The sequence below is a fragment of the Lutra lutra genome, chromosome 1, assembly GCF_902655055.1.
Source record: "Lutra lutra chromosome 1, mLutLut1.2, whole genome shotgun sequence".
Taxonomy (NCBI): Eukaryota; Metazoa; Chordata; class Mammalia; order Carnivora; family Mustelidae; genus Lutra; species Lutra lutra.
The window spans coordinates 115,993,058-116,019,910 of NC_062278.1; the positions used below are offsets into that span (position 1 = coordinate 115,993,058).

Genomic DNA, 26,853 nt, shown 5'->3' on the forward strand with positions numbered 1-26,853 from the left:
CCCCTAAGAATGACCGGTGGGCAGTCACCCCCTTGGGTGACGTAAGTGAAGAGGTTTTGGAGGAGAGAAAATCAGGTGGGAAGTTCAGGTACTTCCCCAAAGACCAGCACAGAGATTTGAGGCAGCAGGAAGCCACCTAACCCCAGGATTCCACAGCTGCTGCTAAGTGCCAGCTTCCTTTTCCTTCCCAGCAATCTCTTCCAAGGCTGAACTCCAAGTCAGGAAATTTTTCTCAGCAAGGTAATGATCTGATCCAAAATAATCAACACTTAGCTGTGACCAGCCAATGGGCTCAATCCTCCCTGGAAGTGTTACAAAATAGTCTAGAGAAATTTCCAGTCGATGAAGTGAAGGCAAGCCTGTGTGCATGTGCATAAGGGGGTGGTACAGAAGTCACTCGGAGCTCTTCAACTAGCCCCAGGAGCCTCCCCACTGCTTCCCCACATCCCCACCTGAAAGTAAAATTAGCCACATGTACCTGCCACTCCTTTCTCCGGAATAATTCTGTATAGTAATTTCAGGGGTATTATTTTTATAATCTCTGATCCTAATTGGCTCCTTCCACTCTGAAACCAACCCTTACTTGCATCTTTGGATCATCCATGTTCAAATGAGAAAGGCAAAGTTTTGGAATATGTGAAACCAGATCTCATTAGGGAATTAAAATACTATTGAGTTTCAGCTTGTAAATTCCCACAACCAAAAAAATTATAAGCTATGTTGAAGTTATGACTCGTCTTAATGCATTTTCTATTGTACTTGAAACAGTAGTGATTTTAACCAATCTTCTGGGCTTCAGAAGGAGAGTAGGTTAGTAATTCAATAATTTACTAAGTTTCAGACAAGAAAGAGTACCTGACTACATTCCATTTCTATCCATTCTTCAACAATGTCTGACCTGAGTCCTAGATTTATGGTGATGGAAAATTCCAGAAACTAAAAAATATTTAAGTTTTAAAATTACTAGATCTCAGGGGGCACTTGGGTGGCTCAGTTGGTTAAGCGTCTGACCCTTGATTTTAGCTCAGGTCATGATCTGTCACTCTCCCTCTGCCCCTCCCCTTTCTCTCTAATTAAAAAAAAAAAATTACTGGACTTTTTTTTCTTAATGACGTTTAACCAATACCTTGGAGAAAGTGTTCTTACTAGGACTAGACATAGCAAAAAGAAAAACATGCTAAAAGGATCACTGAAACTTGGTTTTTATCACACCTGGAATGAAATTGTGTCTGCAAACACAGCATCTAAAATATTATAGATGTTGTTAATTGTATTTGAGAGGCCAATTCAAAGCACAGTTATGGCGGTTTATAGGGACATTAAAGGGAACCAATGCCTTTGAATATGCTTGCTACTTTAGTGGTTGATAACAGTTTCTTTTAATCAAGGAAGTGTAACATAATGGTCAAAGTATAATAAATTTTAACAGTCTCTACCGATGCATATTTATTAGTTACAGAGGCTGTGATACTCTTTGGACTTAATTAAATCAGATAGCATAAACCAGTGTTTAGATAAATTATATAGACATTCCTGATACCTATCCACAGAAAGAAAAGAGACACACAGCAACTGAAATAGTTTGGTATGTCAGTTTAAATATTTTGATGAGTTGGACCATTTTAAAGTGGCTAAAAGAACTAAATGTTGACTCATTTAATAAGAAAATTCAGTGTGGGCTGGCGGGGGAAAGGAGGGGTGTGACAGTGTCTGATGGCTCATGGTTTTCTTTCTCTTCTCTCCATAGTATCACACAATGTCAGTTTCATCCTCGCGCTGGCTCTAGTCAAGATAGATCTCAGGGTGACAGAGGCCAAGTGCTTTGTCTTCCACATCCAGAGGCCTGCATCTTCCCCAGCATTCCAAGCCAGAATCCTGAGCACGTCCCTGATTGGAACAGCTCATGTTATATGATGAATCCCCGGCTAATCACTGTGGCTAAGGAAATGGTTATGTCAATCAGTTCATACCACGTCTCTGGGAATGGAGTCATTTCATGAGAAGGACATAGATCATGTGGAGGATAGGTAGATACTAGGAGGAAAACTGGGGAAATGGACAAAGGAACACTGGAGGTTCACTACAAATAATACTGGATGCTACTGAAAGACAACAGCAAACCCAGTGTTGTATTTACTGAAAATGATTATTGGTTTCACTAATAAGAAAATAGTTTCCGGACCACAAACTACCAACAGCAACAACAACAAAATTCCAAGGCCAGTATGTTTATTATTTTGTGTTTGACTTAGATGGTTGAATGACTTCATTTTCAGTTATAAGCATTACATTAATTCCCATGCAAAAACCCAAGACCGCATATGCCGGATTTCAATTGGCCAAAATCCAACCTGTGAGTCTGGACATTCGAGATCAAATCCAAAATGTTGCTTCACCTTTCCAATAGTAGATATCATGGTCATCCTTTGAGACATCAGCAGGGCCCCTGACCTCTCAAACACCACAGTTTGCCATGAGTCCATACCAGAACAAGGAGCCAATGCCTTGCGGCACCTAAACATGGCAAACGACTTCATTCGTGAAGATAAGACACCTCCACACGAAGCTGCCACCCACAGATATGTCCTCGTTCCTGCTCTGTAGAAACACCTGCTTTTGAATAGGCATGCTATCTTCTGTTGGAGATTATAAATTCTTTCTGCCAGTTTTCCCCACAACTCCCAGTAGAAGCAAAGAGACTTTACAAAAAAAGCTTACCTCTATAACCCCCAAAGCAGTACATACAAAGACAACTACTCTATCAAGTATATATTTTCTCCGGCTTCAGATGGTCATTTAGCAGGTGTAAAGCTTTGCAAACCTCTCTCAGTGAGACAGGAACCAGGAATATCAAAGAAGGCAAAACAGGACCCCACAATTAAAGGAGAATGAAACAAATGCAAAGAATCATTCTATTGATTGAGAAAAATGGGCTAAATTAAAAAAAAATGATAGCATTTCAACAGTGGATGTCAATTTATATTGAAACACATACATCGGAAACTCTGACAATGGCCAAGATTTCATTAGTGCAAATAACAATTATAATGGTATGTTCTTTAATAGGATTTAAATAAGGCTTCAAATAATTACACACACTAAAACTACCATTTGGAAACCTTAATTTTGTTTGGAAAGTTGTCAAACACAGCCTCCAAACCATCCAAAGTTCTGATCTGAGGAAAATTACATTCAATGAAGTTGCTCCAAAACACAACTAGTAGCATTATCACTTCCAAAGTCTACGTTGTTTGGTGGAAAGAGGGAAACTACTCTGGTCACTGGTCAAAAGAAATAAATCCAGCTAACATACCAGGTAGTTTCCAGGTTCAGATGATTCTCAAATATCTGTAGTGATGAAAGCTCATTGAAAAAAATTAAAATTAAAAAAAAAAAAGACAAAAAAAAATAGCATCCTGAAGCATCAGAAAGATATCTGTTGCCCTACCCTCATTAACAAATTTACACAAAGCATGAAACAGTAAAAAACAAGAGAATTCATGGGCATTTCATCTATGGCTCAAGTTCTCCTTAAAACAAACAAACAAACAAACAAAAAACCCTGAAACAAACCCAAACCAAAAACAATGTGACAATAACTACAAAGAGTAAACAGCCAAATCAGAGGCAGAGTATGAAATAGTAATATACTGTTTCAGAGCCTGCACCGTCCTGCAGAACCAGGAAACTTAAAATGTGTTCTTAACAAATCCAATCTAGGCTGGATATGTAAAAAACGGCAAGTCAGCATCACAAACCACACTACACATTATGAGAGTTTTAGAACCTGGGAAAAGAAAAAAAAAGAAAAGAAAAGAAAAAAGGCAGCAGAATGCTCAGAAAAATTTATCATCGATTCTGAAATGGGGCCTCGTGACATCATCAGGGTTAATAAAGACAGAGATGGACTTCCCCGGATTCTCAGTCACCAGCTGCTGCAGTTTTTTGGCCAAACGGTCGTCGGGCTGGTTGGGGTCCCCTCCGTCGGACTGCGGGGAGGGGATGCTGGTGGTGCTCCCCCGCCTCTGCAGCTCCAGCGTCAGCCGGTTGGCCGCCTTTACGTGCTCGATGGCGGTGCGCAGGTGCTCGGCCGGGTCTGAGCGCACGGAGGAGAGCTTCCGCGCGTGGAGCATGACGGTCTCCTCCGACAGGTGCTCCAGCATGTTGCACTGAGGGATGAAATAATTGGGGCACATCTTGTTGACCAGACAGTGTTGTAGGTCATCAATGAGGCCCAGCAAAAAGTGGGCTGCATAGTCTTCTTGGGCCAAGTAGTTAGCAGGAAGTCTGTCACAGGCCCAGAGCATCATGCTCCGCAGGTGATAGGGACTGATCGCCTTGGGCCGGGACAGGAGTTTAATGATGATGGCTTTGCAGGCCTGGTAGGCCTGCATGAGGCTACCAGAGATGCATTTCTTCAGCTGTACCTCGCTCCTGGCGAAGGACAGCCGCCACTCATTGTCCTTCTTGCCCTTGTAGGAGCAAGCAGGCACCAAGTAAAACCCACTAATGACCTCTTCCTCGGTGATCTTCCCATCCCAAAAGTGGTTCTCCATGAGCCAGCTCTGGGCCACCGCAGGCCAGCCTTTGAAAGAGACCACGGGGACAATATCATACAACATGCGACTGCTCCCCACGCCCAGGATGATGGAGATGATGGTCCCGTTCTTTTCTACCTTTTCCACCTTGGGCATCCCTCGCTGGGGTTTCTTCTGGATCTCTGACAGGACAATGCTGATGGAGTCATAGAACCAGTCGGCCACTTTGGTTGGGGAGAAGAAGTAATTGGTGGCACCATTGATGTGATCCACGATGGTGCAGCAGTCTTTCCACTTACTGATTGTCCCCTCATCAAAGAGCCGGAGGCTTAGCCAAGAGTGGCACAGGGCTGAGTGGCGCATATCGAGTGTCACAGGCTGATTACGGTCATGTAGCTTAAGGGCTGGCACCAGAAGAGTGAAGTCCATATCATAGTCTGTCCCTCGGGCATACACGTTAAGCTCATCTAAGTCCAGGTCCACCACGCCTTCCCGGACTCCCCCAGAGAGCAACAGGTACTCATTGGCCACTGGAAGTTTTTGGTCCAGCTTTTGCACCATTCCTAGAAACAGAAAAAGAAAACACTATTAGAGGAAGCACAGACACCAGAGTCCTTTGCATCAGCACAGAACATGCTGAGTTTCTAAGACCCACTGTTCGTTAGAAGTACAAAACCAGATCTTGGCCTGTTGCACAGGTCCAGCCAGCAGCATACTTTGTTCTTGCTCGTCGGTGACAGAACGCGTCCTTTACCAAGTGAGAGAATTACGATCCATTTTCCTCTTGTGGCAAGAGCAGTATCTTTTTTTATTTTTAATTTTTTATTTTTTTAAAGATTTTATTTATTTATTTGACAGACAGAGACCACAAGTAGTCAGAGAGGCAGGCAGAGAGAGAGGAAGGGGAGCAGGCTCCCTGCTGAGCAGAGAGCCCCAGGCAGGGCTCGATCCCAGGACCCTGAGATCATGACCCAAGCCGAAGGCAGAGGCTTTAATGCACTGAGCCACCCAGGTGCCCCAGCAGTATCTTTTTAAATCATAAACTGGGGCTCTTCTTCCCCCAGTCATCACCTTGGTTAGTGGCACTGCCATCCACTAGGTCACTCAGGCTGAACACCTCAGTAAGCTTTGAGTCTTTGTTGGCTTCTACTGCCAGATTTCATCTGTATAACCCCTGCAACATTTCTCATTCCTTCCCTGTTCTCCATCTCTGCTGCCCTCATATAAAGCCAGGCTCTTCTATCTCTCGCCCATGCAGCCTCCCACCCTTAGGTTCTTCCTGCTTAAACCTTCCTCTATCCCAGGGATTCTTAGTGTGGGCTATGGACACTCCATGTGAGACACTGCGAGGGGGTAGTGAGGTCACAACTCTCCCCATAATAACGCTAACACATTTGCCTTGTTTACTGTCTTGACACTTGAACTGACTCTTGATGGGACGAAAGCAAATGGCGGGTCACCGTGCTAGGTGTTCGTGAAGACAGTGGCATCAAACCACAATGGCAATCACTGGACTCTTTACTGCTGACATGTACCAGCATTTAAAAAAAAAAAAAAAAAAAAAAGTTCAGCCGCACTGAAGAAAAATCCCTCATGGAAAAGAAAAATGGGTTAATTTTTCCTAAATCCCGACTCTAGAGCTACCTTTCTAACGTTATGTGCAACAAAATGGCAAGTGACCATAGAGCACTTCTGCCTCATACTGAAATACAAGAACTGTCTTCAAGAAAAGTGCCTGTGTTGGAGCTGTGGGCTAAGTTAGTGGCTCTGTTCATGGAAGACCATTTTTACTTTGAAGAACAACCGATCAACTATGGGCATCCAGACTTGGGTATCTGGTAGACATTTTCATTAAAAAATGAACAAAGTTAGCCTGTCTTTGCAAAAACAACTAAAATATTTATTGCCAATGGGGGAAAAAAACAAAACAAAACTGGAGATTTCAAAAAAAAAAAAAAAAAAAGCTGAATTTTAAGAAAACTCCTCTCTTGCACCAGGAGCTTAATATCTTCCCAAATGGTCTAGTTTTCTGGCAAGATTGGTAGTGACATAAAAAATGTAATTTTTGGATGTTAATGTGAGCTCTTTAAGAGTGCAGACCATGTCTCAAATCTGTAGTAGGCATGCACTGGGCTCGGCAACCAGTAGCATACAGCCGGAGCTGTGACCGGGTGGCAAAGGAAGAAATGGATGGAATTAATGGGACTTCCCCATGAAGAGCTGAAATAATTAGACTAAATGTACATGTAATTTGATGTACAAATGTCCCCTCCCTGCCAGCTCTCTCTGAGACTGAATTTAATCTTTTCTCCAAAGATTGCAAAGAACTATCACAAACTAAAATTCCCTTATTCACTGCAATTACTTTTAATCAACATAGTTTATTATTCATAGAACAACTCCAGTGCAAATCAATAAGTCTTGTATGTGTGTTTGTGCTACCATTTTATTTCAGAATTTAATATTCAAATGAAATAAAAATATGCTCTTTTCATTCTTTCAAATCCTGTTTTCCAAACCATATGAACCATGAAAAACTCATACTTAGTACCATTTCCTTACATATAGATAGACAGACATACAGCAAGCTTTCACTTTTGTCTTAAAGCAATCAAAAAGTTATCCAACTTTAAAGAATCCACAACTAGGTTGCCTGGGTTAAGCCTGGGTTAAGCTTCTGCCTTTGGATCAGGTCACTGTCTCAGGGTCCTGGGCTTGAGTCCCACATCAGGCTCTCTGCTCAGCAGGGAGCCTGCTTCCCTCTCTGGTTCTGCCTGCCTCTCTGCCTACTTGTGATCTCTCTCTCTCTGTCAAATAAATAAATAAAATCTTAAAAAAAAAAAAAAAAAGAGTCCACAACTAGTCAGAAAGAGAATCCAGTGTACTGGACTTTTGAGGCTGTTTCTCACACGCCTTGTGCTGTGCCACCCAGATCCCTTTCCAGTAAAGGACTTCCTGTCTCAGCTGCTGGGAATCTGTCAGTGTAATCCCTTAAGGACTAGCTGCAAAGAGCCAGCTCAACCAAAGTGATGTCCTGTGTTTGGGGTGAGGGTAGGGGGTACACATCAATGTGAGAATACAATGTTTAGGATACTCTGAAGAATTATTCAAATCCAGAGTTCCCAGGGGGGTTGTGGCCACTCCTCTCCCTGATCCTGCTTTGGGTCTCTACTTTCTACCACAGTCGCTGATCCTAGAGGGGCTTCTTAATAAATATCCTAGGGGCACTTGGGTGGCTCAGTCGGTTGAGTGCCCAACTCTTGATTTCGGCTCAGGTCATGATCTCATGGGTCGTAGGTTGGAGCCCGGAGTCTGAGATTCTCTTTCCTTCTCTCTCTGCCCCTCCCCACCACCAACTCGCACATGCTCGCTCTCTCTCTCTCTCTCTCAAATAAATAATTAAATAAATCTTCTAAAATAAATAAATAAATACCCTAACTCCATTCGAAGGCTGCTTCTTGAGGAACCCAATCTAAGACACTACATTCTAACCAAGCAAAAACAGCCTTCGCTGTAAGTCAGCATGAAAAATTTATCTTCCTTTTAAAAGCGGTTTTCAAAAACCAAATTTAGTAACCAAGGATTGAAAGTTATGGTAAACACCAAACCCAAGATTCATTTCTCAACTGTCATGTTTCAGTATTCACCTCATCTTTATGATGTAACAAATCTTACCACTCAGAGTTTTAGCTATAGCTATGAACAGATAAGATTTGTTTCTCAGAATCCAGGGTAGGGTGGGAAAATCATTTTCACTATATTATAAGTTCACAGGCAGGTAGTTACTTTCAAAGATAAACATTTGATAATGAAATAATTTATTCATCATTCATTCAAATATGTTTAAATTCTAGCACTTGGTGCCATAAATACACATAGGAACCATGTTGAAATGTGTTATGATTAATAAGTAAGAGCTGAAAAAATTAGAAGTGGTATTATAATTTGGATACCAAACCACTGTTCCCTCTTAGGTATCCATGATTCAAAACTCTGTACATTCTATTTTGTCCTAGACAGGATCAAACTGGTTCTGAGCATACTAGCAAGGACTTGTCTAGACAACCAGAATAAGTTGTGCATTAACAGGCTGGGTAGAATTTGTTTACAAACATGCTGCTGAATTTTGCCTTGGACTGTCAATTTTGGTTTGAATAGTCATAGGTAAGAAAAGCTAAAACTCCCTTCTGCCCTCTACTGGATTAAAGAAGTTTTAACATGTTTTTCACTCCTTAGCATATACACTAGAACACTCCTGCTGGTAATAAAATATTCTTTTTCCTCCCAGATGTGGCTTTTGCACCTAGTTAAAATGTCGTCCCTCCTTTCGGAAGTCATGAAAGTATGTGGCTAAACTCCGTTATCAGGAGTTCGGTTAATTTTGGACACCTACTCCTTTAAAGGACAGAAAGAAGTTTCGCAGCAAAGAAAATATTACTGAGGCTCTTTGCTAAACTCCTAAAAGGTAGAAGGAAAGTCCCCAAGGCCACGTATTTCTGGAAGCTGATCTCCTGTGACACCCACATTTACATTTAGGCCACCGGAGCCCATTAGTCTGCAGTTTCACCAATGATTTGGTAACACAAACCAGAGCCTGCCCAGCATTCTACTCAAATGCCCTTCTTGAAAAACTTTTCTGGGCTAAGTTTAAATGAAAATGAGCTGACATCAGCTATCATGGCAGATGGGTTGCCACGCAACTAAAACACAGCCACGGGCTGGAGGGAAAAAGGCAGAGGAGAGAAAAAAATTCAACCATATACTCCGAACACAGGCACTAGTTCCAACAAGTGCCTTCTCAGAACAGATCCAAGGATTTCTGTGTAATTACAGGAGGGTGAGATCAAGTGACTGGCTGTTTAACTATTAGCAATTTATCCAAAACCGTGAGTGAGAACAAAAGGAAGAATCACATATAACAATGACCTTGCTGCCTGAGAAATGGCTTCGTGCCCTGGTGGGTCTTTTTCATGGAAGCAAGGGAATATGTTTGCTCTTAAAAACACAAAACTGCCTCCCAATCTCCCCTCCTGTAATGGATTCTTTGATTTTGCTTTATTTAGTAGTTTCTACTTAAGAAGACTTTAATATTACTGGTGAAACCAGTAACTAATGAGTTAACAGGGCGTATAAAGCCAGGCGGCAACTCTTTTACCCAAATCTGCTTGTTCTCAGGAACGCTGTCGGCCAACACGTTTCTGTAGCCTAATATTCTTGCCCCACACTGAGATAACCAAGTGTTAGTTTCGTTGTTTTGCAGAGACCTAAGATTTCATCAAAAAGCCAACCAGACCAGTCAGGACCCCTGGCCTCCTCTTTCAGTGCAAAGAAAGGAAGTTAACACTCCCGTGCTCAGTAACTTCCTCTGTCCCCTCTTGACACACCATAGCTCCTCTCCCCTTTACCCAGTGCCTTCTCCACTTGCCTTTAGAAATCCTGGCACCTGAAGTGGCTCAGGGGCTAAGCCTCTGTCTTCAGCTCGGGTCCTGGGATCTAGCCCTGCATCGGGCTCTCTGCTCAGTGGGGAGCCTGCTTCCCCCTCGCTCTCTGCCTGCCTCTCTGCCTGCTTGTGATCTCTCTCTGTCGAATAAATAAATACAATCTTAAAAAAGAAAAAAAAAGAAATCCTGGACTCTTCCCCATTTCCCCTCCTCCCTGGGGAGGTGGATTTTAGGCTTGCCCCCCAACCTCCTCATCTGGCTGTCTCCTTGAAGAGACCCCTTCATAGCTGCACATTCCATGTCTCAGTGATTGTCCCTCCCCTGGGGCAGGGGACAGAGGGACCTGGGTTCTGTTTACACTGTCACGTTTAAGGAACGACTTCCATGTCATCCACTTAGTCCTTTGCTGATTATCTTTAGAGTATCAAGTGAAAAATGGAACTCTGGTCCTGACACCCTTATATTCTAGTGAACAAAACTTTATCACATCCAACCAAATTCAAATTACAAGCCGCCATCACTCAAGCCCATAATGCCAGATTGTTAAGCACACATCATTCAGGTATGGTTTACAGACTCACAGCTTCTCTCCAGGAGGTATGTGGGGGAGGTAATTTAATAAATATTAAGTAGACACAAGAAATTGGTACTTGTGCAGATTCCGTAAAAACACAAAACAAAACAAAGCTGTCACCTATGTTAGGGGTGCAGAGATAGGTCAAAGAGCTAAAATGTTTATATCTCATTATTAAGGCTACAGAATTAGATAAATCTTGTCTCTGTATCTTTGACTATGTACAGCAAAGATTTTTATGTAGATTAAAAAAGACTGAAGTATCTTGACAATATTCTTTCATTTTTTTAAATATTCATTTCATTAAAAAATGTTGTCTTTTCCACCCAAACTCATGTGGCACACTAATGACAGTGCCTTACTATAGCGGTGACTCAACAGTAGGAAGGGAACGGGGTGGAACGATGCTGACAAAGTGCTTCTGTGACTCTGATACATCTCCTTGGGGAACAGTCTATTGGTTGTTAATAAATAATATAAAACCTTCCTATAACAACTGATTTATACTTCAAAGAAATAAATATTTTTGTCAAGCTTAATGACATCTTGAGAAGTAGACATGGCCACCTTCTAAGAAAGGCACCAAATCAATGGGATTTTTTTTTTTTAAGAATTTATTTATTTATTTGACAGAGAGAAATCACAAGTAGGCAGAGAGACAGGCAGAGAGAGGAGGGAAGCAGGCTCCCCACTGAGCAGAGAGCCCGATGTGGGGCTCGATCCCAGGACCCTGAGATCATGACCTGAGTCGAAGGCAGAGGCTTTAACCCACTGAGCCACCCAGGCGCCCCTCAATGGGATTTTTTAATGACGCCTATTTGGGGGAGATTTTAGTATTTTCCTCATTTGTGGCCAGAAATCATATATGTGGAGTCCCTCACCTTGCAGGTGAAAAATTTGAGGTTGAGAAAGGAGAACTAACTCATTCACGGTCACATAGCCCTCATGAGAGATTAACAGCATTGTCTTATTCCCACAATTGTTGCAAAGGTCAGAATGGCATATACCTACTGCTTTCCTTAAGACAACAACCTAACTTGGCATAAATGTAGAATGGTCTGAAAGGGAACCAGCAGGGGGTCTCAAGGCCAAGTGTCATCTTTGTGCTTTCATTGGTCAAAGCTGTGGAGTGACCTTGGACAAGCAGCAGCACAGGTCTGAGCATCCATAGTCATAAGGAGAACAGACCTTATCTGTCTTGCAAGAAGCTATTAGTATTCTAAAATAAATTGACTGTAAGACACAGAATATAGAGAAGGAAGACTCCGACAAAGTTCTCAGCTTTTTTAATAACCTGCTGAGTGATCATTAATATTAATAGTTTCAGCAATAATCTTAAGGCAAAGAGCCCATTTTATTTGGCATAATTTCTGAGACAACTGCATGTAACATTATCTAAATCTTTTAGAAAACTGATTAACTCATATATGGTAATGACCCACTTTTTTTTTTTTTTAAGATATATTTATTTGACAGAGACGGAGCAGAGAGAGAGAGAGAGAGCACACAAACAGGGGTAACGGGCAGAGGGAGAGGAACAGGCAGACTCCCCGCTGAGCAGGGGGCCTGATGCGGGGCTCCATTTCCAGGAGGCTGAGATCCTGACCTGAGCCTGAGCCAAAGGCAGCCCCTTAACTAAATGAGTCACCCAGGTACCCCTGATAATGATCTATCGACCAAATACATATAGTCACAGGTCTGATTCAAAAGATGACTCTTCACAAGATGGTCTCTCTTACTTGCTCCTTCCTTGTTTCTATCCAGATATGTGTGCAAGAGCGTTGGAGTAAGACAGGCTTGGGTTTAAATCTGGCCTTGTCATTAAGTAAGCCAGACAAGTTATTTAACCTTTGAGCTTCCAATTCATCATATATTTAAAACAAACGAACAAACAAACAAACCATAAAACCGCCCACTTGGAGTTGATATGAAATACCTAAGCACATGGTAGATACTTCGCTCATTTTCCCCATATGTTCTTCCCTTTCTCCACCACCTATAAAACTGGAAGAGCAAACAACACCTATTCCACAGACTTATTCTAAAGACTTAACCTAACCTGTCTAAAGCCTCTAGCACATGCAAGATGTACAAAACACGTTAGAGGAAGTGAAACGAACAGAGTATTCTCTCCCCTCGCTGCACTCAGGCTCCTGTTAGCCTCCAGAGGCTTCCTCTGATGAGTGCCATCGTGTGGCATGGAGCACAGTTTGACAAGTAAAGGGCAGGCGGATTTCAGCCCTTTCTTGTTTCTTCTGAAGTAGTGCCCTGCAGAGTAAATAACCTGCAGGCCCCCATGGAGGGCCTCGATCTGAATTCTTATATTCGCACTTTCTACGCATATTGAATAGCAGGCCCTGCTCATGGGTTGTTTTCCCCCCTGAACAGGATAACAATATAGAGCATTTGACACCCTAATTGGCACAGAAGCTCAGCAAATGGAAGATACTGTCACAGTCGATCATCCATAAGCTTCCATTGTCAGGTTTTATGACCGCAGTGACTAACACAGATCTTGGGATCAGAAGGCAACTGCTTGTTGAGTGTATGAATGGTTCCCATCAACTCCAGTGCCCCAATAACCATTATCTTGGAGATCACAGAATTTGCCACACAATATAATATGAAATACTGTCAGCACATATCTATAAGATCACTTAGTAATAATTCAAAAGTCAGAGTGAAAAAAAAGCTTAATTTTTCATTATTTTCTTTTTAAAAAATTAAAGTTCTAAAAATTGGTGAGATTTGTCAAAGTCTACTAAGCTATTTTGAACATAATGAGCATGAGTTAGGCCTGAGTTCAAGTCCAATCCACCCATGACCAACATGATTAACCCACTCTGGGACTCCACTGGGGAATGAAGTTGGGGAATGACAACGAATTTTAGTGGGGTAGTCACAGGGATAAGACAAGAAAATGCACACTAAATTACTCAGCACGTGCCTGATACCTACCTGGCAACCAATAAAGAGAGGGTTCTAAGCACGCACGCGTGCGCGCACACACACACACACACACACACACCATACAACACACATTATCAATATATTTTCCCTATCTCCTAAGTCTTGCCTTTTTTTTTTCTAGTTCTTAAGGTAGTTTAAAAACTCATGGTTTCTGCCAATCAGAACTTAATGGCAAAACCCAAAGGGACATCTTATTAGTCCCACCTGCTAGCTTCCCACAGCTGCAACAGGGCCTGAAAGCTACGCATTGCCAATTGATAAGGAGTCTTCACTTTAGAAGGCTCATCCTTGAGAGAAAAACAACAGCTAGTAGAAAGCAAGTGTAATGCCAATATGGTATTCAATGGCTATCTATGGACACAGAAACGCCTCAGTGATGACCATATCACCATTCTCCTGATCTGCAAAAGAAGCAATAAGCTTGCGATGACGTTCAGAATCAAGTCAGCTGTAGCCCCCTCGCCTCTGCCTGTGATCCCCGTGGGGGTGGTTTGCACTCCTTTTCCCTCTGAGGACGTCTATGCTATGAAAACCACTGAATTTCTCTGAAACTGGAAAGCTGGGTTGGATTGGGGGAGAGGGCTGTCTACATTTTAGAAGAGAAATGATGAAGTAAGCCAAGTTCAGGAACTGGCAGAAACGATGGCGATGGGATTCAAAACTCAGGTTTAATTTATTCATGCATGCAGCACACAGTCTTAGTGTCTCTTCTGAGCCAGAACTATGCTAGCTGGTGAAGAGAAACACACAGCCTTCACTGCATAATGCTTATCATGTAGCGAGAAAGACTGATATAATTGTATCAGTCAGGAGAGAGGTAGTTAATGTTGAGTAACAAAGTTAAAGCCTCAGTGGCAGAAAGCAACAAAGTCTTCTTTCATTCAGTCTTTGTGACCATCAGGTGTTGGCTGGGGGGGAGCTCTTCTTTTCTTAATCCAGGACCCAGGTGGATAGAGGAAGCCTTATCTAGAACATCACAGTTACTCTAGAGCAGAGAAAGAAAGCCCTGGAGAATCTCTTTTCAGCAGGTAATTTTCATTTCCGGCCTAAAAATGACACCGGTATCATTTTCATTCATAAATCACTGGCCCAAACTAGTCACATGGTCTCACTCACCTTACAGGAGAAAGTGCAATTCTACCTCTGGCTGGGAAGGTAGAGAGCCAGAAATATTTGAAGAGCCATGTGAACAGCTCTCACACTGATCAAATAATCACACACTAATGAATATATAATTATAAACTGAGATAATAACACTTACAGAAACAAATAAAGGTACTAGCCAAAACATAGAAGAGGAAGAGGAGTGCATATCATTAAGCCTGAAGAATAGAACATTCGAGAAGGCCACGGGATCTGCCTTCAAATATTTTATGAGTTGCCCTGGTAAAGAAATGGGCTTTACCTGTGGGATTCCAGGAAGCAGAAGACAAAGAGAGAGAAATATTCTGTCTCATATGTCAGTGAAAGACCCATCTTAGAGTTTTCTGACAATGCTGCCAGTGGAAAGTGGGCATTTCCTGTCCCAAGGGATGATCAATCAGAATCTTGGGGGGTGGAGCAGGAGACCCAAAATACAAACATGTGAGGAAGCTACTACTGAGGACAGACAACGACAGAGTCCCGAAGCCACCTGTGGCCATGCCACAGGGGCCCCAGAAACAGTGGCCGGAACAAATCCAAGGCGCACATCATGCTCGATGCCGCTATGGTCTCTCACCGAGTTTATTCATCTGTTTTTAACCTGCAGCCCAGCTGTGATCACATCCTTTGACCTCTGCCAGTGTTAAAAGGGGAGAGCACAGTACTCGCAATAACACATAAGGGCAATGGAAGGACTGACTTTATAGAGCACATTTTCAAAGCACGGCTCTCTGAGAATCAGCTCTATGATGCATTAAGGCATAGGCAGAATTTTTTTTTTAAGATTATATTTATTTATTTGACAGAGATCACAAGCAGGCAGAGAGGCAGGCAGAGAGAGAGGAGGAAGCAGGCTCCCTGCTGAGCAGAGACCCTGATGCAGGGCTTAATCCCAGGACCCTGAGATCATGACCTGAGCCAAAGGCAAAGGCTTTAACCCACTGAGCCACCCAGGGGCCTCTAAGCAGAATGTTTTATCTGTTATCTCATCCAATGCTCTTGGCATATTCAAGTACATGATATTGGCCCCATTTTACAGACAGGAAAATCAGGATAAATAACAGTCAAATAAGTTGTTCGTGATCATGACAATCCAGCTGGGATCCAAATTCAAGTTGATTCCGTAGTCTTTTCATCATCCTATGCTCCTTTCCACCACTAAGAGTGCTCTTCTAAGAGAACAAACAATTTAATATCTTCAAGCCTTTAAAATTGCCCTGTACGACACTACAGGAAATAGTGGAAGTTTATTTCTCTATCTAAAAATAAAATGGATTCTATTTTGGAATGAAATGATTTCCAAAGCAGATGAATAGCTGATTTTAGCCATCCCTGAGGAATGAGTTATATGACAAAGTGGGTCATGGATCATAGGAAAGGCATGATTAAAAGTGACTTAAAAAAAAAAAAAAAGCTATCCAGTGCTGTGACACCTAGCTACATGTGCACGCACGTGTATGTGTTGCACACTTTAACTCTTAGACCATCTTCAGAGAGTATCCCACAAGTGTTTTCATCACAACAACATCCATGGCATTCTTTGAGGACCCCAGGACAAACTCTGAGAACATTCCAACCTATTTAGATGCACAGTCCAACCTACATATTTTAATCTAACAGGAAGCCTTCATTTTAAAGTCAAATCCCCTAAATTTCTATGACTAGGTTGGGGAGCACAATTGATAGTCGCTGAGAGCATCATGACCAAAGGAAATCACAACCACAAAGCCGTAAGCTCTGAGTTCTGAAGTAGGAAAATCCTTCTCTTCTGACACAGTATCTATAAGAGTCACCCCTCTTCTCTGAGTAAAACTAAGCTCAGACACACTGAGAGCCGGGGGAAAGAAACATGAGGAATTCTGTGCCTTCTCTAAACACAGCCCCCTCCCCTACCAAAAAAACAAACACCAAAAACCATCTGGTATCCCTGAGCCTAAATGATATCTTGCTTGTGACCCAGCAGCCCAAGAAAATACAACACTGGGGCACCTGGGTGACTCAGTGGGTTAAGCCTCTGCCTTCAGCTCAGGTCATGATCCCAGGGTCCTGGAATCAAGCCCCACATTGGGCTCTTTGCTCGGTGGGGATCCTGCTTCCCCCCCCCCAACCCCGTGCTGCCCCTCACCTGCCTCTCTGCCTACTTGTGATCCTTCTCTCTCTGTCAAATAAATAAAGAAAATCTTAAAAAAAGAAAAAAAAAGAAAAAGAAAATACAACACTGTGGCTTAAAACTGGACTTTAGGGTTGTGGTCTATACTGCATACTTAGAGTTGCTACATTACCTCAAAATGATCCCAATGTATATAAAGAAGGCCCCTCTAGAGGATTTTAAAATCATCATTTGCTAGTGATGGCCTAAAAATCAGTTTACTTTTGAAAATTTCAAACATACACAAGAGTAGAGATAATAAAACAACAAATCACCATGTAGCCAACACCCAGCTTCAACAATTATGATTGCCATCGCTTTTCCACTTATGCCCACTTCTTTTTTTTTTTTTTTCCTGTCATATTTTAAAGTAAATCCCATATCATTTCACCCATAAACACTTCAGGACTAACTGCCAAAGAACTTTTTTTTTAATTTTTAAAGATTTTATTTATTTATTTGACAGAGATCACAAGTAGGCAAAGGCAGGCAGAGAGAGGGGAGGAAGCAGACTCCCCTCGGAGCAGAGAGCCCAATGCGGGGCTCGATCCCAGGACCCCGGGATCATGACCCGAGCTGAAGGCAGAGGCTTTAACCCACTAAGCCACCCAGGGGCCCCCAAAGACCTTTTTATTTTTTATTTATTTTTTTTAATTTATTTTTTTTAAGATTTTATTTATTTGACAGATAGAGATCACAAGTAGGCAGAGAGGCAGGCAAAGAGAGAGGAGGAAACAGGCTCCCCTCAGAGCAGAGAGCCCAATGCGGGGCTCAATCCCAGGACCCTGAGATCATGACCTGAGCCGAAGGCAGAGGCTTTAACCCACTGAGCCACCCAGGCGCCCCCCAAAGACCTTTTTAAAACTGCAACCACCCATTCTCCTATCTAAATAAAATTAATAAAAATTCCTTACTTTTATTGACTTCACTTCATTTTACCTCTCTTCTGACACATGTGAATAGACGAGTGTGTGGCGTGCGTGCTCTTGTGCACGCAGGCAGCAGACACTGCCGACACCCTGCCCCGCTCTCTCAGCTGCGGGAGGCAGTTTCCCGAAAGCTGGCAGCTTCCCTCCTCGGCCAGGGAGTCTTCTCCTTTGTCTGAGTGCCAGATCAACTCTGGCATGACCAGAAAGTCCTTGGGACTTAATGCACAAGGTTGGACACCCCCGGTGGCCATCCTCACCCACTGGAGGCCACGAATCCATAAGTAAATGTCCCAGCTTCCCCATACCTGCTGGGACAACTCTAAAATGGGTTCTACACAACTTCCCAGAGGGTCTCCCAAGATCACTCTGCTCATTAGCTCAATAACAAACACTTTATTGGCTTTTCTCTCTGCTCTGTTACAAAGGCTCTATTCCCTTCCCTGTGCTTCTCAGCACTGTACTGAGGCAGTTCTGGTTTCTGGAGGGGTGTGTGTGTGTGTGTGTGCGTGTGTGTGCAGCAGTGCTAGATAGGCTCATCTCTGATAATTCTGGGTAAAATTATAACACGTCAGATGTGTCCATGAGAACAGAAGCATAAGCCAATGAAAATTCCTTGTTCTTTCCCACAATCAAGGTACAGATCTAGGATATGTGGCTTATAAAACTGCATCTGAGCATAACTCTCAGAGTTCATCACCTTTCTTCACTCGACAAGCCTGTTTTCCACTGCATTTGCAGTTCGTACCCTGCCTATTCATTTACTGCTCTGTTGACACTCTAATTCTCATTTCCCAAAGGACACATTAAAACCTCTTCTAATTCTGGAAACCTCTGGAGAGATGAAAATTTATATGTTACTTTGAAATAGGCCTTTCTTCCTCAAACTACAAAGAAAATAATGGGGAGTAAGGTTTGAGGAGAAAAAGCCTGGCTTTCCAGTATACTGCAGGAACCAATCTTCAGAATGGAGCTTTGTTCAAGTGCATCAGCCTTATTCATATGGAAAAGGTCAAACCAAATTCACAAACCAAAATAACCTTCTCTTTCAGCCTCCACCTGGGATTATTCTGCCTCTGTGCCTCTAAGTTGTATGGAAAAAATTGCAAATGACCTATTTAGTCTCTCTGTTCAATGACCTTTGTCCACACTTTCTTTAGTGTAGGGCTTGGACCAGTTATCAATTATTTGTTGGCCTGTTGGCGTCCCTCAATCTGAAGACCTGTGTATTTCCTAAGCTAACACAACAGAAACTCAACAGATGCCACTTGAATGAAGAGATGGTAGAGACTAAAGATGAAGTTTATAAGAATCTTCCAGGATGAAAACTGCTAGGGTGTTATGCTTAGACTGATAGAGTCAATTTGACATTGTCATTTCTAGACAAAATGAAAGACTCCAGAGCCACTCTATCTGCAAGCAAAGGAATCCTTTATCACATCCGCAGAAGAGATGGAAGGGGGAAGCCAGGACCCTGTTAATGAGGTGGCCATAAACTCACTATGCTGTATTTACACAAAGGCATCTCTCATTCTCCAAGAATAATTTAAGTCGAGGACATTTTCCAAAGCACCAGTTTTTAGCCAACAATCATAGCCAGAGATTAGGAAAAAAGCTACTATGTAATTACAGTGTGCTCTAAGATCAAAGTCTAATGACTGCTTTTTAAAAAATGAGAATAGTGCATTTTTCTTTTGATGAGCAAGAAAAAACTCCATAAATAAATGGATTGTCTTACCAAGCAATTTCTAATAACTGCCAGGAGATGGCGCCCATACCCTATTCATCTACCAAGCATATCCCGCTGGGACCCATCCTCCAAAATTCCGAAAACAGAGGCTTAGCAAGGGGTAAGATTTGATAAGACTGTATTACAAGCAACCCACCTGGGGGGGGGGGGCGGCTTAATTCAAGATACCACCCAGGGACTCTCAAATCTGTTGGTAATTCAAGAGCTCACAGGCTCCATCTAGGTTCAGCCAAGACTTAAAAGATGCTTTGTCTGGGCAGGCAATGTGATTGACAACTGACTCGCAAAGTATATTGACGACCTGCTGTAAGGTACAGGCTAGCAAAGCACAGCTCCACTGAATACAGTTTCAGGTGGCAAGAATAAGGGGTACAGAGAAGGTAGAGGAAATAGTCCTTGATGTTATGAGGTCAAGGCCCTTCTCTTTCTGAAAATGGATTCTTATTATATGCTTATTCTACAAATAAATAAGTACCCTAAAAGATTTAAGAACAGGTTATTAATAAAAAGGAAACTGATTTTTGAACCTGCCTTCAATCGATAAAATCAAAACAAATACTGATTTACACTATGTGTACCGTACACATGTATGTTTTGCAACTTCCAGAGAATGGCCTGTGTTTTTCTCATTTTTCCCCAGCAGTCATTCTGGGAAAAGCATTCGAGTTCTCATTGTGCAGACATGGGAACTGAGGCTCTTGGCGGATAAGTGACCAGCAAATATAATTGCACAAAATATCTCCATGGTTCTCTGGCCTAAATTAGATGAAAAGCTCATCTGATCACCCTCAATAATCTTCAAGAAGGGAAGTTGTGTCATTTGGATTCCTTACTAGGTTACTAATTGGTTTGCTGCAGGTTGGGTAGGAAGGTCAAGAGAGGTTTCGAAATGTAAAGTCGGCTCTGTTAGGGGCTGTCTACATACCATAAGCCTAGAGGTCTTGGTTATGCCTACACTGGCTGGGTTATTGATAACATGCCCTCTTTCTTTATCTACCAGCAAAATAAACTTGGATCATTCTTAGGAGATAACTTCTCTTTAAGTGCCAAGTCAATAGTTATTAATCAATTTTCCATGTGGCTTGTTGCTGTAATGCCTAATATATTAATAGCGATGACCCCTTGCCTACATTGCCTTTATCTTCATTTAAATAAATCTTATTTCAAATATTAATACCCTCAATCAAGTTTCCAAACAACAAAGTAGCGACATCCTAAAAATCTGCTATTTAAAAAAATAACTCCGTTAATGTCTTAAAAGTTTTCCTGTTATATAAAATCAGAATGTTCCACACCAAAGTCTGCATTAGTATAACTACACCCATACCTGTAATTTGAGGAAGAATATTTCCAAGCAAAACAGACACAGAATAAAAGTACTGACAGTGTGACAGACTCATAAGGAGCAGAATCTACTTCAGAGCCACAATTGTCTACCTGATAATTACTTTTAGTATCTGGGTAAAAACATACTTTATTGTTCGAGCTGGAAAACGTTCACATCAAAAGAAGCCAGACTTAAAAAACAACCAGTCAAAGCCTTGTGCGGAGGTTGAAATTTGCAGTTTAAAAGCATGAGTAGATAATTTGAAAGAGGGTCAAATTGTTTCAGTGTTTTTAAATCAGTGCCTACACAATAAAGAAGGGAAAGTCAAAGAGAAAGTCAGAAAGTGAATCTCTTAATGATGAAGTGGGAAAGTGATATTTGGGGAGATAGCTTTGTTCTTCTACTTCTACTTGTTTTCCAACAATCAAAAAATGGAGCAAGAATCAGTGGTGTGGGGCTGAAAAGGGCGATTCAATACTCTAGCCAGTGTGAACTAACATGGTGGCTATTAAGGGAGAAATTAGGGTTTTGGGTTTTTTTTTTAACTTTGTAGTGTTAAAGATTATTGTTTGAATTGGTTGCCATTTCAGTAACTCTTGGACTCCTGGAGACAAAGTTTTAGCGGTATAAATGGATCACTGATGACTAGAACCAGAACGGACTTTCAAGGTTATATACTCTTATGGGATAGAGCAGGTTGCTGAAGCCCAAAAGGCCAAAGTGACACAGCAGGACACCTGCCACAGGTGCTAGGAATGAATCTCAAGTCCTTGTCCTCAATCCAGGGCTCTCTCCACTCCATAGGTGGATCCCTAACCAGGAGTTTGTGGAAAATATGGGTCCCCAGTCCCCACTCGGGACTGATACATAATCTCCAAGGATACATATGTGTTTTAAACTAGCAATATTGAAATGCTTTTAAAAATTGAGACTGTCTGCTCCGTCCCTCAATTTCAAAGCAGACAGTTCAATTGCATGGATTCAGGAAAGACAAAATTGGCAAGATAAAGGAGGGGGTTTGTCGTCCCAGGAATTCTCTAAAATCTTTAAGAGCTGAGGTTACCTGTTCTCCAAATCAAGAAAGACACAACTTTGATGAAACTTTTGGAAACATGACAGTATTTGAGATTCAGGAAACAGAGGACATCTCTCATTCCTCATGTCTGGGGGATTCATTAATGCCTGCAACCTCCCACTTGTTCATTTTGCTTCGAATGAAAAAGATCTGGGTTTTGGGGGCTAGATTTCTTCCAGTTTCTTTTCTCACATCCTCTATCTCTCTCCACCCATGAGATAGTGGCTGATTTTGGTCCTCTTTAATCTTAAACTTGGACAAAGCAATTGTGCAATCAACTGAGAATCCTTGAGGGCTCTTGGCACATGCCTCTCCTCACTTGGGAGCACATATGTGGGTCAGTGAGTATCTGCTGTGGGGCGACTTGGCAGCAAAGCAGTACGACCTGTGGTGATGGGCACGATTATAGCTCAGTTCCCGAAACCAAAGATTACACAGTTCGGATAGAAGTGTACAGTTTCCAAAGCTATCAACTGTCCTGTCCCAAAGGCAAGCTGAGACACAATGAATTCAATACAGACACTCATATTCATACAGTGGCCTTTCCAAAAAATCCAGTCGGATTAGGATTTATAGGTAAGTGGGGAAAAGACTAAATAATAAGAATTCTTTTTAAGAGATGGTGTGTGCTTGAGAAAGGTCATTAAAAGACTCAAAGCCAAGTGTAGTGTGAATTTGAGATGCAGAAACCCCATTTTTAAGGTAGTGACAAAAATGATCTTTGTGCACAAACCCAAGTCTTATCATAAGAGGAGCTTTCAGGTCAGAAATTCCAGAATTCCATTTTAAACATGGCAAGGAGATGGTCTGGAGAAGCCCTCCAGCAAAACCACAGGAAGTTTGCAGTGTTTCCACTAGAGGTCGGGCATTCCTAAGTTTCTTTCATTCTTTTTTTTTTTTTTTTTTTTTTGAACAGTTGGACTGATTCCAACAAAAAAAATAAGAAAAAGGCCTGAAGATTGGATATAATTTTTAATTCACACTTGATTTTACTGAGATGCTTTCAAAGTGAGTCATAAAATGGATTTGGGTTTCAGAACAGTACTAGTCACTGATGAATCTGAAATGCCCACATGCTGTTTGCAGCAATCCTGTTCAAGTGGTGGGATGTCACACATCCACTGACAAAATTCCTTAGCTTTAGGATGAAAAAGGCACACAGAAAAGAAAGATGCCTAAGAGATAGCGTGAATGATGTGACAGGGAGCTTATGATTTTAGGATATAGAAAAGCTAGAATGTGAACACTTCCTTCATGATTTATTAGCTATGTGACATTTGGGGAAGTTACTTGACTTTCTGAAACTTTAGTTTCCTCACTTTTTTTTTTTTTTTTTTTTAATGAGGATACTACCACCTCTTTCACAAGACTATTATGAGGCCTGGTGGAGAAAAAGTTTCAAAAAGATTTCAATATAGTTTCTAGAAATTTGCAGATGTTGAGAAAATGGAATTTTCTTTTTTTTTTTAAAGATTTTATTTATTCATTTGACAGATCACAAGTAGGCAGAGAGAGAGGAAGGGAAGCAGGCTCCCCACTGAGCAGAGAGCCCGATGTGGGGCTCCATCCCAGGACCCTGAGATCATGACCTGAGCCGAAGGCAGAGGCTTTAGCCCACTGAGCCACCCAGGCACCCCTGGAATTTTCTCTTTAAAATAGCATCTTTTCACACTTCTCTAAGTCAGTAAAGAACACTGGTCTTATCTGAGCATGTGACTTTTTTAAAAGAAATGTAACAGTATTTATCTATCTATTCAACCATCTCCCTCCCTCCTTGTTCTTTTCTTTTTAGTTTCCCTGTGCTTTTTAAGTGTCAAGTAATGTGGGTTGAATGAATGAAAGCTCATGACAAACTGTGGCAGCTTTGTAAGGAACAGAAGACACTTTAAATGAAAAGTTACCACAGTGTCCTTGGTTGATAGGATGACAGAGGAAGGGACTGCGGGGTGGGGTGGGTAGGAAATGGAAGAGAAAAAGACAGATGTACTAATTTTTATGGTCAGTTTTAACTTAATGCCATCCCTCCTGTACTCTGATGACTTTGATATACAAGCAGAAGGTGGTGAAATCACAGATGCCAAACAGATTCTGTCTTGTTACCACAGTGGTTTTCTTTCTTTTTTCTTTTAAATTATTTACTTGACACACACATAGAGTGAGGGACGGAGAGAGAGCACAAGCAGGGGGAGCGGCAGGCAGGGGGAGAGGGAGAAGCAGGCTTTCCCCGGAGCAGGGAGCCAGATGCGGGGCTCCGTCCCAGGACCCTGAGATCATGACCTGAGCCAAACGCAGAGGCTTAACCCACTGAGCCACCAGGTATCCACCACAGTGGTTTTCTGACTACTTATGGAGAATCATCTGGAGAAATTATTAAGACATAGAATTCTGGACCTTGGCCCTCCGGGTTCCTACTTCATTGCTCTGGTGCAGGGTTCAAGAATTTGCTTTTCGAGGAAGCTCCCAAGTGATTCTGAAGCTATTGGTCCAGGACCACACTTTGAGAATCAGTGATTTAGCACAGCCACAGAATTTATAATCCAACTGTGGGAAAGAGAAGGGACGCATGGTAAGAAACCTAGGCTCTAGTTCTGGATCTTCCATTAATTCCCCATGGGATAGGGAAGGTCATTTGCTGTCATACCTGCATTTGCTCACCTGTGGAAGGAACAATGTTTGTTTACCAGTGAGGTCAAATGAAGGTCAAAAAAGAAACAGGTAAATTAAAACTTTGAAAAGTTAGAAAATACTCTGTAAGAACAAAGTACCATGATCAACAATTACAAAAAGCACAGGGTAGCAAATCTGCCTTTGTGTCAACCTGAGATCATCAGGGAATGCCCGGATTTCTGGTTGAGTGTTTGTGTGTGTGCCCCTGAGGGTGTTTCTAGATGAGATTAGCATTTGAACTGGGCTAAGTAGATTGCCGTTTCCAGTGTGGGTGGGCGAAGACCAAAAAAAAAAAAAAAAAAAAAAAGTGGAGGAAAGAGGAATTTGCCCCTTTTTTCTGCCCCACTGCTCAAGCTCTCATCTTTTCCCATCCTCAAACTAGGATTTACATCATAGACTCCCCCTCATTCTCAGACCTTCAGAGCAAATTGCCAAATCACACCACCATCTTTCCTAGGCCTCCAGCTTATAGGTGACAGGTAGTGGGGCTTCTCAGCCTTCATGAATGTATGAGCCAATTCCTCATAATAAATCTCCTTTTATGTTCTATCGGTTCCGTTTCTCTGGAAAATGCTAACACACAGCCATTACTTCAGAGGTTTTCCAGGGTTAGCCTCTGACCTACTCTGGATACACACTTGACCTTTCTGGGCCCTAGTGTTCCATACAGCAAGGGATTTAAAGATGATTTCTAAGGTCTTCCAAAATTTAAAAATGTGTGGTTCTATGGTCAGAACATGAGCAGGGACTGGGGCTCCGGGCAGGTCCCAAAATACGGAACATCATGGCCCCTCCCAGAGCTGGCATAGATCGCCCAGTGGTAACCCAAAACACACGCTTTGCCCACACTTCAGTATTAACCCATCCCAAAACCCAGGTGCACCCTAGCCCCTGCCAGCTCTCGGCATGAGCTCTCCAACATCCCAGAATTATGCTCCATGCTAGCTATCATTATGATATAGTAAACGTCATTACTGGAGAGGTACTAAAGTACTAAAGAGGTACTGGATGGTACTAGACCATCCATCCACTCAGGAGATCAACACTTGAGATTCTGCTGTAAGATGTCTCGTATCGGGATGCCTGGGTGGCTCAGTTGGTTGGACGTCTGCCTTCGGCTCAGGTCAGGATTCCAGGGTCCTGGGATCGAGTCCCGCATCGGGCTCCTTGCTCAGTGGAGAGTCTGCTTGTCCCTCTCCCTCTGCCTCTACCCTCTGCTCGAGCACGCTCTCTCTCTTTCTCTCTCTCTCACTCTGTGCATCTCAAATAAATAAATAAAATCTTTAAAAAAAAAAAAAAGATGTCTCGTATCATGCCCTCCCTGAACGTCCCACTGCCACCATGGGTCAGCATCGTCACCGTGCAGTTCAGGCCCTTACATCTCTCACAGGGACTACTGCCATACCTCTTAATGGGATCCTTCTCCCCAGCACCATCACCCAGCATAACCTGCCAAAAGGACCTTCTGACAGGACAGCTCTATCATTTACCTGCTCAAAATTCTTTGATGGTGCTCCCATTCCTCTCAAGGCCTCTGACATTCAGAGGCCAACCTCTATTTCAATCTTGTCCTACTGTTCCCTTATGTTCCTCACCGGCTCCAGCTCCAAAGTGGAACCCCCAAAATATACCAGTCCCCCAAATATGTCCTATGCTTCCTGGCTCCCAAGCCTTTGCTCATTCTCTTCTTTTTGCCCTCTGTCTTAACCTGGTGAAATCCTGCCAATTCTACTCCCACAAGCTTTTGCCTCCTTGCCCCCCGCACCCCCAGACATATTCTTTCCTCTCTTTCCACAGCCTTTGATTCACCTGATAGGAAATTTCACGAGATTCACGGTGTGACGGGTATTACGGCTCTCTGTGTTCATTCACCTCCCTGTCTCACACAAGATCATGAGGTGGATCTTGAGGACAGGGGTGGAGCCTTATTCATCACCCTGTCCCTGAGCTCACTGCCCAGGGTGAGGCTACTGAGCCCTAAAACAGTCTGTCTGGATATAGAATGCGTCACTGTAACATGAACTAGCTTGTACAGCACTGGCATTATGTCCGCACACGGAAAGTAGCGTTAGGTTCATACGCAATTTTCCAAGAATGTTAATATTTTGTACAACCAAGGAATAGCCACTAAACAAAACACGCTCAAACACAGCAGAATGCAGCCATCCCGCAGAGGAAATGATGCTCACGTTCCCCTTCACTCAGACTGGAGTGTGATCTGTCATGGAAATGCTTTTCTTTTGATTATTATCCATGATTTTAAGGGCATTCTATCTTTGTCTCCAAAATTCAA

At 42.4% G+C, this 26,853-nt stretch overlaps 1 protein-coding gene across 3 annotated transcripts in view; it reads right to left on the minus strand.

The window, feature by feature from the left end:
• Nucleotides 1-2,212: 2,212 nt before the first annotated feature.
• MB21D2 (Mab-21 domain containing 2) overlaps nucleotides 2,213-26,853 on the minus strand; it is a 111,296-nt gene continuing 86,655 nt past the window's right edge. For all 3 annotated transcript variants that reach the window (XM_047733098.1, XM_047733113.1, XM_047733108.1), the window contains exon 2: nucleotides 2,213-5,101. In XM_047733098.1, the coding sequence (XP_047589054.1) occupies nucleotides 3,837-5,101 (1,265 nt within the window). In that variant the 3' untranslated portion in view covers nucleotides 2,213-3,836. The remainder of the gene's footprint in view (nucleotides 5,102-26,853) is intronic.